Here is a 20,330-nt window from a genome sequence, read left to right as displayed (position 1 = left end):
TCAGGCAGCTGTTTCAGTTTGATTCTTCTGCTTATAATTTCAGTTTTTTTCATTATAAGATTAAAACTTTTTGATTTGGGTCGTGGATTATTTTTTCAGCGGAATTGGCTGTCTTTATTTTATCCCTCCCTCTCTAGTGACTCTTGCGTGGAAGTTCCACATCTTGGGTATCTGCTATCCCATACGTCACTAGCTCATGGACTCTTGCCAATTATACATGAAAGAAAACATAATTTATGTAAGAACTTACCTGCTAAATTCCATTTCTTTCATATTGGCAAGAGTCCATGAGGCCCACCCTTTTTGTGGTGGTTATGATTTTTTTGTATAAAGCACAATTATTCCAATTCCTTGTTTGATGCTTTTGCTCCTTTCTTTTCACCCCACTTCTTGGCTATTCGTTAAACTGAATTGTGGGTGTGGTGAGGGGTGTATTTATAGGCATTTTGAGGTTTGGGAAACTTTGCCCCTCCTGGTAGGAATGTATATCCCATACGTCACTAGCTCATGGACTCTTGCCAATATGGAAGAAATGAATTTATCAGGTAAGTTCTTACATAAATTATGTTTTTTGGGAGAAAGATTCTTCAAGCAGTGGTGCCTTCCTTTTAGCTTCCCTTTCTTGTCCCTCCCTTATCATCAGTGTTTTCTAGCTTTGATATTGTATCCCACAAGTAAGGATGAAATCCGTGGACTCATCGTGTCTTTAAAAAGAAAAGAAAATTTATGCTTGCCTGACAAATTTATTTATTTTTAGACACGATGAGTCCACGGCCCGCCCTGTTCTCTGAGACAGGTTATTATTTTTTGTAAATTACAGACACCTCTGCACCTTGACTTTTCCTTTCTCTTCCTAACTTCGGTTGAATGACTGGAGTGGGAGGGAAGAGCTATTTAACAGCTCTGCTGTGGTGCTCTTTGCCTCCTCCTGCTGACCAGGAGGTGAATATCCCACAAGTAAGGATGAAATCCGTGGACTAATCGTGTCTAAAATGAAATGAATTTATTAGGTAAGCATACATTTTCTTTTTTTTATTGATAAGAGCCTTGTATTAACTTTCAGCAACCTTAATGAATGCTTCTACCCCAAAGTTGGTACAAGGGGGAGTGAAGTTGCTTTTATTGCGCAAACCAAAAGCAGCAACATCCAGAGTGTCCTTAATAACAGTCTCTCTGTATGATGTGACACAGCTGGGTCTATAGTCTGTGTTTGAGGGATATTACTGAAAAAGGCTTTTAATCTTAGTAACCTGAAAAAACGGGTTAAATCAACATTTAGATCAAATGCATCAGGCAGTTCTGTAGGGCAAAATGATAGTCCCTTATTCAACACTTTTATCTCAACATTACTCAGAGGTTTAGAGTCTAGGTTAATAACATTTACCTCCTCCGCTTCTGTTGTTGGCGAGTGTTTATCTTTCCTCTTCCTTCCGGACCCTCTCCGGTATCTCCCCCATCAATACACCTTGCCATGTTCATAGTCTTGTTCATCCCTTCTGAACTTACGGCGTTTGCGCTCTTCCATATCTTTCTTGAACATACTCGCACTCTCTTGTACCTCTCTTAGCACACCTTGTAGTTCATCTTCACTGACAAGTTATTTAAGTTTATTCTCTTGTACAGGTATTTGTGCTTTCATCGATTGTAGCTCCAAATTTGAAAATTCAATATTGGGTATCATGTCCATTGAGCTTTTGTTTAAAATTTGCTGATATTTAGTACAGAATTCTGGGTTGTCTGCAAAAAAAGGTAAGGTTGTAGTGTAGAGCCCATGCCCCTGGAGATTCTCCTCATTCTATGATACTCAGCCATGGTGGAGGAGTGTAGCTGTAAATTAACCTCTCTCTTCATAGCCTTTTCCAGTTCCCTGCTTTGAAAGTCTTTGTCAGGGGCTGTCAGGAATTCTCTAGAGCCTAAGGTGAGAGTGGCTATATGGGCTGCATCCTCTTCAGAATAAAAAAGTAGACCTGTTTCATTTACCATCATGTGCAATAAAGTAAAACACAATTCACTTCCACATTCAATAGTAATGTAATGAACACACTATCGTGCACAAGTGGGTGCTGCAGTCCTCCTGGGGTATCCAAATAGATTCAGCAAAATTGTAGGACCAGCACACCTTTTAATGTATTAATGTCCAGCAAATAACAAGGTGGGCGGCCCAAGAGAAGAGGCGGCCTTCAAGGGCTTAGAAATTAGCATATGAACCTCTTAGGCTTAGCTTTCAACTAAGAATACCAAAAAACAAAGCAAAATTGGTGATAAAAGTAAATTTGAAAATTGTTTAAAATTACATTCTCTATCTGAATCATGAAAGTTTATTTTGGACTAGACTGTCTCTTTAACATACCAAATATATATAAGGAATTTAACAAAGTATGCAAAAAAGCAATCAAATTAGCCAAAAATGAATTGCAAAGTCAAACCCTAAAAAGTTGTTTTAAGTACATAAAAATCTGAGACACAATATAGGTACATTAAAATGTGTGAAGGGTAGCATGATTAACAGTGACAGGGAGAAGGCTGAGGTACTATAACAATTTTCTGCAGTATACACAAGAGAGGAACCAATGGGAGATACTTTGAAACAAACTAGAACATACAAGCCCATACCATTAACTGGGCTATCTCTAGAGGATATCAAGAAACTACTAGATAATAAGGTAAATTAAACTCCGGGCCCAGATTGAATACACCAAATGGGTTTACAGGAATTTAGCACTGTTATAGACAAACCTCAAGATTCATTATCCTCAGGCATAGTATCCCAGGACTGGTGTAAAGCTGATGTGGTGCCACTCTTTAAAAAGGGAAGCAGGGCTGATCCAGGAGCTATTGACCAGTTAGTCTGACATTATAATCCCTTTAAGTATCTTCCACACTATTAAAGGATTATATTGACTTATTGTATAATTATATTCGTGTAAACAAGATTGAGTTCAAATCAACAAGGTTTTATGAGAAATAGATCATGTCAAACTAATCTAATTAGATTCTACGAGGAAGTAAGTAAAAATATATTTAGAGGAGAATCCGTTGATGTGATATACTTGGATTTTGCAAAGGCGTTTTGATACAGTGCTACATGAGTGATTAATGTACAAAATTAAGGGACTGGGAATAGCTGAAAATGTTTTCTCATGGATAAATAACTGGATAAAAGACTGGGGGGGGAAGGAATAGTAGTAAATGGATCATACTCGGATTGGACAAAAGTAATTAGTGGAGTCCCCCCAGGGATCAGTGCTGGGCCCTGTTCTTTTTTTTTCTTCAATTTAGTTTTTATTGAAAAGAGGAGTCACATTATACCACATATGAATACCAAAAGTATACATTTAACAAGCAAATTACATACAATAAGTTATACCATTGTATGTTACAGCTTGAATGGATGTTTACAACAATTTGCTTTGTTTCAGCAGCTTCCTATTTAAGCTGAGAAAGTTAATAGGAGTCAGTCTATTATTTAACCCTTTAACGACCGAGGACGTGCCAGGAACGTCCTACAAAAAAACACCCTTAACGACCAAGGAAGGACGTTCCTGGCACATCCTCTGGGGTTTGAAGCTCTGGAAGCGATCCTGATCGCTTCCAGCTGCTTCCAGGGTATTGCAGTGATGCCTCAATATTCAGGCATCACTGCAATATCCTTTTTACCCCACTGATGTAGAGAGAGCCACTCATGGCCCTCTCTGCATCGGCCATCGATGGGGCTGATCGTTGGTGGATGGGAGCTGCAGTAGGGAGACAGGTGGGCGGCCCCTCAATGTAAGATATCAGTGTTCCAATGTAACTCGCTAATTTTGAAAAAAGTGGTTTGGAAATAGCAAAGTGCTACTTGTATTTATTGCCCTATAACTTACAAAAAAGCAAAGAACATGTAAACATTGTGTATTTGTAAACTCAGGACAAAATTTAGAAACTATTTAGCATGGGTGTTTTTTTGGTGGTTGTAGATGTGTAACAGATTTTGAGGGTCAAATTTAGAAAAAGTGTGTGTTTTTTTCCATTTTTTCCTCATATTTTATAAAAAAAATTATAGTAAATTATAAGATATTATAAAAATAATGGTATCTTTAGAAAGTCCATTTAATGGTGAGAAAAACGGTATATGTGTGGGGTACAGTAAATGAGTAAGAGGAAAATTACAGCTAAACACAAAAACCGCAGAAATGCAAAAATAGCCTTTGTCCCAGACAGTTAACAAATGGAAAAGTGGTCTTGTCACAAAGGGGTTAACTTAGCCAAACAGAGGAGGAAAGGGATTTGGGAGTAGAAATATATAACAAGCTAAAGTTGGGCGCATAATGCAGGACAGTGGCTTCTAAGGCTAGTAAGATAATATCATGTATTACAAGAGGCATTGATGCAAGATAAAAAAAAAACATAATTCTGTCACTATATAAATCCCTGGTAAGACCTCACCTTGGAGTGCAGTTCTGGGGACCGATCTAAAAAAAAAGACATTGCAGACTTAGAAAAAGTTCAGAAAAGGTCCATAAAGCTTATAAGGGGAATGGGGAATTTAAGCTATGAGGAGCGGTTAGCCAAACTGGGTCTGTTTTCTCTAGAAAAAAAAGGCGCTTGAGAGGACATGATTACTTTATTATTTTATATAAATATATTTAAGGCCCATATACAGCGATGGCAGAAGCTCTATTTATTCCAAGAAAATTGTTTGTGACACAAGGTCACAATTTAAAAGGACATTCTACACTATAATCCATTTATATAGCCCATTGGGTGTGTTTTTGTAAAAACAAAATATAGTTTTGCTTATTTTTAAATAACATTGTACTGATTTTCAGACTCCTAACCAAGTCCAAAAGTTTTTGATGTATACTGATGTATACTGACTTCAGACTGGTTCTGTTTGTATAATGGTTTTTTTCATATACAGGGGGGGGGGGGGGGTTCTGCTATCAGCCCCTTTCAGTGGGTGTCCCAGGCTTATCTCATTAAGTATTACATTGGGAGATTCTAAGTAAGTTTTTAAAAGGTTTTCCACTGGATTTTTAGATCAGTATCTGTGCATATTATTCTTTATAGTAGTATCTGTTGCATGCAGTTAAATGAAAATTGCTGTATACTGCCCCTTTAAGGCTGGAGGAAAGGAGATTTAATCTCTTGCAACGGAAACTTGTTTTTTCCCTGTAAGAGCAATACAATTGTGGAACTCATTACCAAAGGAGGTAGTGAATGTAAATACCTTGGATACATTTCTGTCTATAAACAGAATTGAGGGATATGATTGCTTGTGTTAAATGGGTCACCTTTTTTAATGGGATTAATGTAAGCTCAACTGGAGCTTTTTTTGTAACAATATTAGTTTTGTATAGGTTGAACCTGATTGACTTCTGTCTTTTTTCAACCTCATCTACTGTTACTGTGTTTAAAGGATTCCTTTAAAGGGTTACTAACCCCACATTTTTCTTTCATGATTCAGATAGAGCATGCAATTTTAAGCAACTTTCTAATTTACTCTTGTTATCAATTTTTCTTTGTTCTCATGTTATCTTGATTTGAAAAAGCAGTAATAAAAGGTTAGGAGCCCTCCCATTTTTAGTTCAGCACCTTGGTAGAGCTTGCTGATTGGTTTGCTACATTTACCCACAAATCAGCAAGTGCTACCCAGGTGCTGAACAAAAAAATGCTCCTGCTCTAAAGCTTACAGTACTGCTTTTTCAAATCAAGATAGCATGAGAACAAAGAAAAATTGACAATAGGAGTAAATTAGAAATGTGCTTAAAATCTCATGCTCTATCTGAATCATGAAAGAAAAAAAATGGGTTTAGTATCCCTTTAAGGGACAGTGCACTGGAACATTTTTCTCCCCTTTTAATATGTTCTCAATGATCAATTTAACTTGCTGAAGTGTATTAAATTATTTGCAAATAACTTATTTACAGTTGTTATGCCATGTGAAATAGCTGTCTTTCCTGTTAAAGCCATCACCTACATAAAACATTTCATTACTGCCGTAATAGCTACAGAAAAGCTATGCAAACAAGATGCATCAAAAGAAACAACCTCTCAGTGGTTAAGTGTGTAAGAGAAAGTGCCAAACCCTTTTTTTTTAAAGGGTGTTCCTGCACCAGCTTTCAGTTCAGTGAATCCTTATTTGCTGCTTGCCTGAGTATACTACCCCTTTAGGAGACATTAAACAATAGGGGGCTTCAGACAAGCACAATGTTTAGAGAGGCCAAAAAAGCAAATTATGTATTCTAGGGCTTCCTCAAAATGAAATTGCTGGTCTAGGTAATGTACTGCATTTTGAAGAAAACCTACGTCATATCATTTGCTGTATGGCTCTTTAGTGAGTGTGGGGCAAAAACTATTTTACACAAAAACAAGAGGTGTTTAATGACTCTTCAAAGACTTTGTATTAAAGGGACCCTCAATCAAAATTAAACTTTCATTATACAGATAGAGCATGCCATTTTAAACAACTTCCTAATTTACTTCCATTAACAAAATGTGCACAGTCTTTTTATATTTAAACTTTTTGAGTCACCAGCTCCTACTGAGCATGTGCAAGAATAAGTGTGTATGCATTTGTGAATGGCTGATTGCTGTCACATGGTACGTGTATGCATTTGTGATTGGCTGATGGCTGTCACATGGTACAGGAGGAGTGGAAAAAGACCTAACTTTTAAAATTGTCAGAAAAAAAATCTACTTATTTGAAGTTCAGACTAAGTGCTATTGCATTGTTTTGTTATCTTGCATTTGTTGATTATGCAAATCTAGTTTTTGGTGCATTATATTAAATAGCATAACATGTCCCTGCATGTATTTATAGACAAAGAAGGTTTGGACCAACATGTTAGTAGGTAAAATAAGTCCAATACACTTTCCTAAAATCGTAACACCATTATTGTATTGAATTAATAAAGCTTGTAAAAAAGAAAGTAAAATACTGATAGCTAAAAACATGTTCTCGAGAGAGAACTTAATCCAATTACCATCCTTAATTCTGGGAAACCTTTTTTTCTGTCGAATAAAATCAAGGCCTAGTTTGCCAAAGCTCTTTTTCCCCCCTCAGAACAGGGTCATGCTTTAAATTCTGTAATCTGACTAACATCTGCTGTATTAAAAGTTGATTAGAAATTAAAGAAAATTAAAGAAAACACAGGGTCGTGTTGTCTTTTGCTTTCAGTCTTGTTGCTCAATACACAGTCACTTGTTATATGCAAGAGACTGTTTTATTACAGCACACAGAATGGATATTACTTTTTCATTAATTTATTTTTTGCATTTACAACTCTCTTTATGATAATTTTATCATATTAGACCTCTTGACTACAGGGCAGGTAACAAATCTAAGGACTGGGGCCCAAGAAGCGTACTAATCGTTTTCATACTATCTAACGACAACAATTATCAATCATTTATTAAAATAATTAAATATAGCAGGAAATGAGAATATTTATATACAGTATTTTAAGTCCATATTAACTGTTTTTATGCTATATTGATAAAAAGTTAGTTTTGTAGCTTGATAAAAAAAAGTTTATGGAAAACATATAGTTTTATAATCGACATTCTAATGCAAATAGAAAATGCACTAATTATAATTTTTAAAGCAATGTGTTTAGCCACCAATCATCAACCATGTCCTGCTCAGGCGCTATGTTGTGTCTCCAGAGTGGAACTTTAGCTATGAATGTAGCCAATTACTAATCCTGTCCTTCTCAGGTGCTATGTTGTGTCTCCAGAGTAGGACTTTAGCTATGAATGTAGACAATTACTAATCCTGTCCTGCTCAGGTGCTATGTTGTGTCTCCAGAGTAGGACTTTAGCTATGAATGTAGACAATTACTAATCCTGTCCTGCTCAGGTGCTATGTTGTGTCTCCAGAGTGGGACTTTAGCTATGAATGTAGCCAATTACTAATCCTGTCCTGCTCAGGTGCTATGTTGTGTCTCCAGAGTGGGACTTTAGCTATGAATGTAGCCAATTACTAATCCTGTCCTGCTCAGGTGCTATGTTGTGTCTCCAGAGTGGGACTTTAGCTATGAATGTAGCCAATTACTAATCCTGTCCTTCTCAGGTGCTATGTTGTGTCTCCAGAGTAGGACTACTGTGTGAATGTAGCTCCTTTGTGGGGAATAAAAAAAACATAGTTAAAGGGATATGAAAGCCAAAATGAAACTTTCATGATTCAGATACAATCTTAAAAACTTTCCATTGTTAAATTTACTTTGTTCTCTTGGTTTTCTTTCATGAAGAGCATATCTAGAAATGTGCCTTGAACACTATGTAGTCTGCAGTCCTTGCACGATGTATAACATTATAACAAGCACTTCTGCCATATAGTGCTCTTGACACCTAGTTATGTGCTTCAACAAAAGATACAGAGAGAACAGAGTCAATTTAATGAGTAAATTGGAATTTTTTAAATTGTATCTTATATCTCTGAATCATAAAAGTATAATTTTGACTCATTTCCGTTTTACAAGAGACACAAAAATATCTAAAAAATGTAAATATTTTATTTCTGAACTGGAACATCCATTTAAAGTATATTATATGAGGCAGACTTTGTAGTTACAGTAATAACTTGAATATGTTTGTTTTTACTTTCACAGATTCTAAACCTGGCGTACAACAGCATTTATAACCAATACAGACACTTTGTGGGACCTCCCCATTTCAAAGTGATCTGCCGTTTGCTTGGATATCAGGGCATTGCTGTTGTGATGGAGGAATTGCTGAAAGTTGTAAAGAGCCTTGTGAGTATTTAAAGTAACCCGCAAGTTTTAAAAAAACTGCCTTTGTTTTGCAAGACTTTTATATTTGCCTTTTGTGCCATCTGACAGCACAACCAGGAATTGAAAATGTTACTCTATTAAATACTTAGTTTAGAGTTATTTACCTATGTGCCTTAAAGGGACAGTAAACACCTTTTAATTACATGACATTTCTGTTGTGCTGCTACAGAATAACATTAGCCAACTCTAAATGTATTTGTTTTTCAATAGCCAAACTATTCCCACCATTTGTCTTATTTGTAGGCGCCAATCTGGGCTTAAAGGACCAGCTAACACAGCACAAAACCAAAATAAATATACAGCCACATAGATGATTAAGTTTATAATGTATACAAGCATTCAAAATAAAAACTTAGTTAGTAAAATTATTAGAAAACTTACTTTCCTTCTCAATGAGGAGAGTCCACGGCTTCATTCCTTACTTGTGGGAAATACAGAACCTGGCCACCAGGAGGAGGCAAAGACACCCCAGCCAAAGGCTTAAATACCTCCCTCACTTCCCTTATATCCCAGTCATTCTTTGCCTTTCGTCACAGGAGGACGGCAGAGAAGTGCCAAAGATCAGAGTAGTCTCTTATGGAGGGTAGTACTCTTCGCATTGGGACTGGAGTTTTAAGTAGTGTTGTCAGCCTCTCAGTGAGAGCATTGACGAATGTTAGGGTCTAGAGATGCAGGGAGAGTCTTTCTACGAACCCATCCAGACTCCTATTAACAGCTCCTAAGCAATCAGTGTTGACGAGTTTCACTGCCTATCACTCAAGTCAATGTCAGGAGCAATGCTACAAGACTGTCAAACTTGAGAGGCCGTGTGTCTTTCACGGCAGAGATTCCGGTTAGATCGTTTCATTTTTTTTATACACATATGATAACGCAAGAAGATAGGGTCACAGTTTGACTCCTTTAATCTGTATGGAATCAAGGGTTAATATCTCCGGAAGGGGATTATTGAACAGGGGGGATTTATCGCATAATTTACTTTATTATGTTTTTTGCTGCAACATGTGTGAGATGAGGCTCAGGCAGATGTTGGAACGTACAGGTTTTACTCTTTTTGGTTAGCTGCGCAGCCTGTTAGGTTTGATGTGCTTTTTCCTGTAGCAGGGGTGGTCCTGCATGGCACACCACGTGACCGGGTGTGGTCACACTGATTTTCTCTTTTCCTGACCGTGCGGTTTACCGAAGACGTAGCGGTTTCTCTCTGTTGCCTGGGTTATAGGAGGTGGTGAGTGCCCCAGCCATTGGGGGTATAAAGGTTCCATTTCTCTTTTCTATATTCCATCTTCAAGCGCAAGCTATGGAGGACCCTGATACGTTAGAGGGTACTTCCTCTTTACTTAAATCTAATACCGCTCTATATTGTGAGGAGGCTACAGTATAATCGCCTGCTCTATTATGTTCCACATGCCTTGATAAAGTAATTTTATCCAAGAAAGCCAATATGTTTAGTACCACTGAGCCGTCCACATTTGAGGAGTCTCAGTCCTGTGAGGTGTGTTCCCTGCTGTCATCTCCTATTACACATGCAACTTCCCATTACACTGCTAATCCTCCTCCTAGAGGGGCCCTCTTACCGCCAGACTTCACTAAACAGCTACAAACAGCAGTGTCTGCGGCTTTCAGTGCTTTACCTCGTCCCTGGATTTATCTGATACAAGATTATCCGCTGATAAAGACGCCTCTGGTACTTCTGGGTCGGAATCTGCTGCCTCCAGCTGCAGAGGAACCAGACTTTAGATTTAGGATCAAAAACTTACGCTTTCTGTTAAAGGAAGTTTTGGCTACTTTAGAGGTTCCAGAACCAAAGTTACCTGAGGAACCTTGTATTCCTAAACTAGATCAGGTCTAAGAGGACAGGGTTGTACCACAGACTTTACCAGTTCCCGTAAAGATGGCAAATATTAAGAATGAATGAGAACGACTTGGTTCTTCTATTTCCCCTTCTTCCTTTAAGAAATTATTTCCGGTTCCGGACTCTCAATTAGAGTTGTGGTGTTCCGTCCCTAGGGTGGATGGTGCTATCTCCATGCTTGCTAAACGCACTATTATCCCGCTTGAGGCTAGGTCCTTGTTTAAAGAGCCCATGGATAAGAAGCTAGAAACTCTGTTGAGAAAGAGATTTCAGCACACAGGATATTTATTTCAAGCGGTGGTTGCTGCGGTGGCTGGAGCCACTACCTATTGGTGCGACTCTTTATCTGAGTTGATCGAGGTGGAAGGTCCCCTTGACACAATCCAGGAAAAAATTAAGGCCTTGAGGGTGGCTAATTCTTTTATTTGTGATGCAAATATGCAGATTATTTGCCTGAATGCCAGGCGTCAGGTTTTTCAGTGCTAGCCCGTAGGCCACTATGGCTGAAGTCTTGGTCTGCGGACATGACTTCAAAATCTAGACTTCTTTCCCTGCCATTTAAGGGGAAGATTCTTTTTGGTCCAGGCATGGACTCAATCATATCCACGGTCCCTTGAGGCAAGGGTGCCTCTTTACTGCAGGATAAGAACAAACCTAAGGGACAAGGTCCTAATTTTCGTCCCTTTCGTTCAGATAAATCCCAACGCCAGCAGCCCTCCGCGAAGCCTGATCAGCCCAAGGGAGCTTGGAAACCGACTCAGACTTGGATTAAATCCAAACAGAACAAGAAGCCCACTGAGTCAAAGTCAGTATGAAGGGTCGGCCCCCGATCCGTCTCTGGATTGTGTAGGGGGCAGAAGTTCTCTCTTTTTGGAGGCTTGGCTGGGGGACGTGCAAGACCCTTGGGTCCTGGAGGTTATCGCTCAGGGATACAGGATAGGTTTCAGATCTCATCCACCCAGAGGCAGATTCCTCTTGTCAAATCTATCTTCAAGGCCAGAAAAACGAGAGACCTTTCTAGGGTGCGTGAGGGATCTCTCCTCCGTGGGAGTAATTGTACCGGTACCTCTAGCAGAGAGAGGTCTGGGGTACTACTCAAACCTTTTTGTGGTCCCAAAGAAGGAGGGAACTTTTCGGCCTATTGTGGACCTAAAGTGCTTAAACAAGTTCCTGTCGATCCCATCGTTCAAGATGGAGACGATAAGGTCCGTTTTGCCATTAGTTCAGGAAGGACAGTTCATGACTACGATAGACTTGAAGGATGCTTACCTTCACGTTCCAATCTACAAGGAACACTTCAAGTTATTATTATTATTATTATCGGTTATTTGTAGAGCGCCAACAGATTCCGCAGTGCTATAAACAAAGGGGGAGTACAACAAAACAATTATAGCGATTAACTGGGTAGAGGTCCCTGCCAACTGGCTCAATACCATTGTTAGCCTGTTCTATGGTGATTTACCACCTGGGTGCAACTTTTTAGCCCAGTAATGCTTTTCACAGAGTGGAATTTTCGTGTAGTATATCAGTCTGATCTCGCCTATTACGGTCAGTCCAGCACCGAAATACCAGGCAATTCCTTTTCTGAACAAGGAACACAGCAACCCCAGGTGATCGTTTCGGCCTTCATTAGAGGAATATGGCTACACCTCACTGACTAGTCCCAATGAAGGCCGAAACGATTGTCTGGGGTTGCTGTGTTCCTTGATCAGAGAGGAATTGCCTGTTTTTTCGGCACTGGACTGACCGTAATAGGCGGGATCAGACTGATATACTAATGGAAAGTTATACTCTGTGAAAAACATTACTGGGCTAAAAAGCTGCACCCAGGTGGTAAATCGCCATAGAACAGGCTAACAATGGTATTGAGCCAGTTGTTTGTTCCTGTGAGTGCACCTCTGTGTGTGTGTGTGTGTGTGTGTGTGTATATATATATATATATATATATATATATATATATATATATTTATGTGTGTGTATATATATATATATATATATATATATATATATATACACACACAGTTGTGCTCATAAGTTGACATACCCTGGCAGAATTTATGATTTCTTGGCAATTTTTCAGAGAATATGAATGATAACACAAAAACTTTTCTTTCACTCATGGTTAGTGTTTGGCTGAAGCCATGTATTATCAATCAACTATGTTTACTCTTTTTTTTAAATCATAATGACAACAGAAACTACCCAAATTACCCTGATCGAAAGTTTACATACCCTGGTGATTTTGGCCTGATAACATGCACACAAGTTGACACAAAGAGGTTTGAATGGCTATTAAAGGTAACCATCCTCACCTGTGATCTGTTTGCTTGTAATTAGTGTATGTGTATAAAAGGTCAATGAGTTTCTGGACTCCTGACAGATCCTTGCATCTTTCATCCAGTGCTACACTGACGTTTCTGGATTGATGAGACCAAAATTGAGCTTTTTGGCCACAACCATAAACGCTACATTTTGAGAGGCCTATGATGAAAGGTGCACTATTCCTACTGTTAAACACAGAGGTGGATCACTGATGTTTTGGGGATGTGTGAGCTACAAAGGCACAGAAAATTTGGTCAGAATTGATTGCAAGATGAATGCAGTATGTTATCAAAAATTACTTGAGGAAAATTTGCATTCATCATCCCAGAAGCTGCGCATGGGCCGTACTTGGTCATTCCTATATGACAATGATCCTAAACACAAGGCCAAGTCGACCTTTCATTGGTTACAGCAGAATAAAGTGAAGGTTCTGGAGTGGCCATCTCAGTCTCCTGACCTCAATATCATTGAGCCACTCTGGGGAGATCTCAAACATGCAAGACAGCCCAAGAATTTACAGGAACTGGGGGCTTTACCATCTGAGAAGATAAGGAGCCTCATCCACAAATACCACAAAAGGCTTCAAGCTGTTATTGTTGTTAAAGTGGGCAATACACGGTATTAAGAACTGGGGTATGTAAACCTTTGATCAGGGTCATTTGGGTAGTTTCTGTTATTATGCAGTTCATGCATGACAGCCCAAGAATTTAAAGGAACTGGAGGCTTTTTGCCAGGAAGAATGGGCAGCTTTACCATCTGAGTAGATAAAGAGCCTCATCCACAAATACAACAAAAGACTTCAAGCTGTCGTTGATGTTAAAGGGGGTAATACGCGGTATTAAGAACTGGGGTATGTAAACTTTTGATCATTGTCATTTGGGTAGTTTCTGTTGTCATTATGATTTAAAAAGAGTAAACACAGTTGATTGATAATAAATAGCTTCAGCCAAACACTAACCATGAGTGAAAGAAAAGTATAGTCTCTGAAAAATGGCCAAGAAATCATACATGCTGCCAGGGTATGTAAACTTATGAGCTCAACTGTATGTGTATGTGTGTATATATGTGTGTGTGTATGTGTATGTGTATATATATGTATATATATATATATATATATATATATATATATATATATATATATACTTCATTCAATTATAGACCAGCACTCTCCAAAAAAATAAGGCAATTATCCAGGGTGCTCCTGAACATTCGTATCTACACTTCAAAAATAGACAGGCACTCTCTGGTATTAAATCCAAAGCTTTTTCCTTTTATTGTGACGTTTTGGGGTATTTAGCCCCTTCCTCAGACAGAAAAATACATATACAACACACATCAAACTTACCCTCCTATATACCCCACAAAGTGCAAATGAGTGAACACAGGTGTGTCGGATAGGCATTCCATTAGCGCTACTGAGCATGTGCAAATGGCCAATTACGGCAACACACCTAGATCAGAACAAAAAAGCAAATGAGAAATGCAAAGTCTATTTGTAATAATTGGCAACATCTAAGCTGTAAGTAATTCTTCAATCAATCTCAGATTAGCAGCTGGCAAACAATCAGAAGACATTCAGAGATGAACGTAATTAACTGCAAATGTCAATTACGATATAGAACACCTGTGCTTACACAGATAGTATGGTTATGTGCAGGGGCAAAAAACGTAACATGAGTGGTCACCGGTATGATTTTAATGGTCTGATACAGATCGCCTTATCACATTAGAGTATGAATTTGTGAGTTAGACTGAACAAACACATTAACTATTTGTAACTAATACTGACATATGGGAATATGTATCTGCGGGTATTAGGTGACCAGTTTGTAATCCTTGTGACTCTACAGTGATCTATATCACAAAACCAGTAGCTTTTTATTGAGGACACGTGTAAACAATTATGCATCTATGGGCTTGGGCGGCCTGATACTTCGATACGGTAGCCACTTCAGGTAAAACACATAGTTAAAGACATTGCGCCAAACATGTGTAGGTAACGAAATTTGCGCACTGACGTTGAGCATTACTTCCCACTAGTTGTGTATGTGTCAACTGAACCCTGATTAAAGGGACAGTCTAGGCCAAAATAAACTTTCATGATTCAGATAGAGCATGTAATTTTAAACAATATTCCATTTTACTTTTATCACCAATTTTGCTTTGTTCTCTTGGTATTCTTAGTTGAAAGCTTAACCTAGGAGGTTCATATGCTAATTTCTTAGACCTCGAAGGCCACCTCTTTTCAGAATGCATTTTAACAGTTTTTCACCACTAGTGGGTGTTAGTTCACGTATTTCATATAGATAACACGTTAAGTTATCTGGGAGCAGGCACTGATTGGCTAAACTGCAAGTCTGTCAAAAGAACTGAAATAAAGGGGCAGTTTGCAGAGGCTTAGATACAAGATAATCACAGAGGTTAAAAGTATATTAATATAACTGTGTTGGTTATGCAAAACTGGGGAATGGGTAATAAAGGGATTATCTATCTTTTAAAACAATAAAAATTCTGGTGTAGACTGTACCTTTAATGTACATGGGTCATTAATTTACCGCACATATGACCTTTTAGGTTGGCCCCGTTTACTATCTACTGTATTTGGGTTGTTATTGTTTTATTCTTGGTTTAACTGTTAATATAATGTGTTTTGCCGCCTATATAATATCATGAGCCTAATCGTATACTATGTGATACTGTATTTCCAGGGGTGACCACTCATGTTACGTTTTTTGCCCCTGCACATAACCATACTATCTGTGTAAGCACAGGTGTTCTATATCGTCATTGACATCTGCAGTTAATTACGTTTATCTCTTATTGTCTTCTGATTGTTTGCCAGCTGCTAATCTGAGATTGATTGAAGAATTACTTACAGCTTAGATGTTGCCAATTATTATATTCAGAAAGACACACTTCATCGTCGAGCATTTTTAAGCTTCCACTTCCTATACATATATCAAGAGCAGGAGCAGCAATACACTACTGGGAGCTAGCTGCAAAAAAAAACACTTTGACTTCTGACTTCAGCTCAGCGTTTAAGCTGCTGCCCCCAACATTTTGCGAGTCTGACTGACTACTGCCCGCGCTACAAACACACTGCTGTCCCACTCACTGAATACACGTGCAGTCACAAGCCGATTGATAGGAGACTATACGTGCAGTCAGAAGCTAATGTGCCGCCAATGGGAATAGTTTCAGTTCCCGCTAAGCTGCGCCAATAGGGTAAGATGATCTGTGACCCACTAGGTATCAATCATGTCAACCACGTGATTTGCGTAGCATGCAGGCGGAAATTCGGAAACCAAAAAAAAATTTAAAAAGAATTTTAAATTAAAAAAAAAATTGTGCTGAAGCAGGGACACACCTACACACTTCCGCCGACACACTGTGTCACGACACACAGTTTGGAAAGCATTGGACTAAGGGATACTCTCGGAGTAGGGTCAGAATCTCTAGAATTTTGTACTTTCTCCAGGAAGGTCTGGAGAAGGGCTTGTCTGTCAGTACCCTGAAGGGTCGGATTTCTGCACTATCTATTTTGTTACACAAACGTCTGGTGGACGTGTTAGATGTGTAGTTCTTTTTGTCAGGTATTTCATAGATATTAAGTTGTTATCTTGGAAGGTTTTGTTTCTTACTGTGATTTCTTCTGCGCAGAGAGTTTTGGAACTCTGCTTTGCAATGCGATTTTCCTTTTCTCATATTTCATGCAGATAATGCAGTTCTTCGTACCAAGTTTGGTTTTCTTCCTAAGCTTGTTTTGGATAGAAACATTTATCAGGAAACTGTTCCTTATCTCTGTCCTAATCCTCCTCCTCCTCATAAGAAACGTTTGCACAACCTTGATGTTGTGCTAGTTCAGTTTTATTTGCAGGCGACTAAGGATTTTCGCCAGTCTTCTGCATTGTTTGTTTGTTTTTCTGGGAAACGCACGGGTCAGAAAGCTACTGCCACTTCTCTTTCTATCTGGTTGAGAAGCATTATTCGTCTGGCATATGAGACTGCTTCGTCTGGCATATGAGGTTAGCAGCCTCCTGAGAGAATCACAGCTCATTCAACTAGGGCTGATTTCTTCTTCTTGGGCCTTCAAAAATGAGACATCTGTAGAACAGATTTACAAGGCTGCGACTTGGTCCTCGTTGCATACTTTTTCAAAATTTTATAAATTTGATACTTTTTCCTCGGCAGAGGCTTCCTTTGAGAGAAAGGTTTTACAAGCGGTGGTGCCTTCTGTTTAGGTTACCTGTCTTGTCCCTTCCTAATCATCTGTGTCCTCTAGCTTAGGTATTGATTCCCAACAGTACATGATTCCGTGGACTCGCGTATCTTAAGAAATAAAATGTATGCTTACCTGATGAATTTCTTTCTTTCTAGATATGGTGAGTCCACGGCCCTCCCTTTATTTTTCCTTTCTCTCCTTTTCCTTCGGTTGAATGACTGGGGATAGTGAGAAGGGAAGTGATACTTAACAGATTTGCTGTGGGTTCTCTTTGCCGCCTCTTGAATTAACCGTATCTAGAAATAAATAAATTTATCAGGTAAGCATAAATTTTCTTATGTATATATATATATATATATATATATATATAAAATGTATGTGTGTGTATACACACACATACAGTGCTCAAAATTTCAAGCCCTAAGCTACTAGCCAGCCCACAATGTTACTTGCCACTTTTGAACTGAGAGAATTCAGAGTGCTGACATTAATATGAGGTCATAAGCATACCTGGAAAATGTGTTTTATAATTATCATCTCTCATCTATCTTCCACTGCCTCTTCTCTTCAAGCTCTCTCTTTACCTCCTCCATTCTCTCTCAGGCCATGTCTTCTCTTTACACTCTTTTTCTCTCATAATCTCTTCACATTTTTTAAGTGGAGCGTAAAAAATGTAAAACTTTTTTTTTCACCTTTCCTCTCCAATCTCTCTCTCTGCCCCTGTTTACCCTCTCAGAAGTAACATCTAAGCACAAATTGGGTCCCTATAGCCCTAGAGGAATATCATATCCTTTCCCTTTCATGCATATATAATATCCCTTTATATAATATTTGTAGCAAGTAGCCCAACATTCACTAACTTACTTTCACTCGCCACTGTTAAATTTCCACTTGCCAATGGCTATATATATATATATATATATATATATATATATATATATATATAAAAAAAAGATTTTAAATAATTTGAATAATTTTGATGCAAAATATACATTGTTTCCTTCTTAATATGAGGAGAGTCCACGGCATCATACCTTACTGTTGGGAAATACTGAACCTGGCCACCAGGAAGAGGGAAAGACACCCCAGCAAAAGGCTTAAATACTCCCCCTACTTCCCTCTACGTTGGTGATAGGAAGAGGTAAAGTGAGGTGTTAGAAAAGATTCTTCAATCAATAGTTTATTATTTTTAAAGTAATGCAAGATTGTGCTGCTTTGTTCTAGGGTGTAGCCGTAGTCCAAATTAGTCTCTTCAGTAGAGCAATGGTGGCTTTAAAGCAATGGGAACTTGTGGGACATAATTCTCACTGCGCCTCCCATACATTGATGCTGCCCTAATCCTGATAGCCTAAGTAAGATGACTCAGGCTTTATCTTTATCCACAGGGCTATGAGAGGGAGAGGACCTCTTAAACCTGCTGGCTTTTTTATTCTGGGTCTGAAAAAAGTAAAGATTCAGGACAGAGAAAGTGTAGCACTTTTCTGGGACATAAAACTCCTACATATATATAAAGGGAGGATCCTGTGACAGCATTTTATTAGCAGGCACTGGGGCTGCGGATGAATAGAAGGTGGCTTCTCTGGGGGCTTGTATAGACACAATCACACAGTAAACTTGACATTACACTGTTAATGTTTTTAATCACTTGGACTGAGCTGAATATAAGAAGGCTCGGGAAGGGTGATTGTTTGGTGTACTACCTAATATACTGTATTACACTTTGCCCCCAGGCTTACAATGAAGGGTTCAGATCTCCTGGTGTACTATTTCTAAAGATAATAATGACGACCGGGAGAGGTGTGTGGTAACGCCCACGACGGGCAGGGTTATGTTTGGCATCGTTTTGAAGGGGCGCAATTTTCAATCTCTAGGCAGACTCAGGGATTGACTTATCACGCCCACAAGGGGCGGAGTTATGTTGAGGCCAACTTAGGCTGAACTCGCTTTATTCCTTCCGTTCATCGGAGGGTAGAGTGGTTATTCTTTTCTAGCACAATACTTAGTGCTTTCATTAGGTGGGTCCAGATTGCGCTTCGGATCTGCTTGGGAACTAAGTTATGTTGTTAGGAACATGAAGTCCTAAGTGTTGCATGAGGTTTATTGAATTTAAGTATGGAGTACTAATGGATCACCTCAGCAAGGTTGATCTGAGGTGTATGTAGGTGCTACGATACTTGCATGCTAATCTAACTCATTTCTGCACACAAAAATAAAAAGTTACAGTTTAAAATTTAAAGAGACAGTAACTTTTTTTATCTGTTAATTTTATTAAAAGAAATAAGGCTGTTTATTGGTTAATCATCCTTTGTGCCTTTTGTGATGGAACAAAAGCACACAAAAGATAAAGAGTTACTTTTAAAATTTAAAGAGACAGTAATGTTTTTTATGTGTCAATTTTTATTAAATTTTTTCTCTCTTTTCTGAACCTACTCCCTCTAAGGCGATTGCTGTTTAGGCGTCTGTTGACAATGGTCAAGTTATGCCACAAATTTCTCCTATAGTGTCCCACAAAATTTTATGGCCCACATGCAGTACCCTGCGCTTCCTTTCACACTTCACTCAGAGTTATGATGCATTCTATGTTTTTCCCACGAGGTAGAAAACATTAGTAGAGGAATTATTTTCTATGAAAATTGATTGATTCAGTAGTTACTATTCTGAATGGTTCCTCCCTGTTACTGAAGGAGGAAGATACTTTGGGATTATCTGAGAGAGAATTCTCAGACTCAGATGGAATTGTTACTTTAGGAGGTTTTAACTATCCTGGGCGACCCCGACATAGTGCATCCAGTAAAGACATTTCCGGTGTAATCTATACTAGTGTGTCCAGTAAATTATAAGGATGGATGCATTCCCTATATGTACAAAACTGTTTTGCATAGCCAACTCAGCTAAGGAGGCTGGGCAAACATTCCCTAGGGGGGAATGAGTAGTTTACATCTTAGCTAAGAAAATTACTATACCCTTAGAGGATAGTTGGGTTTTTCAAAGGTCCTATGGACAAAAATTAGAAAAGGGATGTACACCAGGGCTTACAATGGCAACCAGCTGTGTACTTTGCTACCGTCACTAGTGCGACGGCATATTGGATTGATGCGTTGTCTAATGGTACTAAGTCAGATAGGATAAAAGCTTTCATATTGACTAATTCCTTTATTTCAAA

The 20,330-nt window shown here is 38.6% G+C and overlaps 1 protein-coding gene across 2 annotated transcripts in view; it reads left to right on the top strand.

Annotated features, from left to right (window-relative positions):
- The window catches only part of CYFIP1 (cytoplasmic FMR1 interacting protein 1), a 543,505-nt gene that overhangs the window by 296,166 nt on the left and 227,009 nt on the right, over window positions 1-20,330 (top strand). For both annotated transcript variants that reach the window (XM_053707734.1, XM_053707733.1), the window contains exon 24: window positions 8,592-8,735. In XM_053707734.1, coding sequence (XP_053563709.1) covers window positions 8,592-8,735 — 144 coding nt within the window. The remainder of the gene's footprint in view (window positions 1-8,591; window positions 8,736-20,330) is intronic.

Source organism: Bombina bombina, chromosome 3 (genome assembly GCF_027579735.1).
Source record: "Bombina bombina isolate aBomBom1 chromosome 3, aBomBom1.pri, whole genome shotgun sequence".
NCBI lineage: Eukaryota > Metazoa > Chordata > Amphibia > Anura > Bombinatoridae > Bombina > Bombina bombina.
Note: the sequence above shows the minus strand (reverse complement) of the source record. Positions and strands in the feature narration are given on the sequence as shown.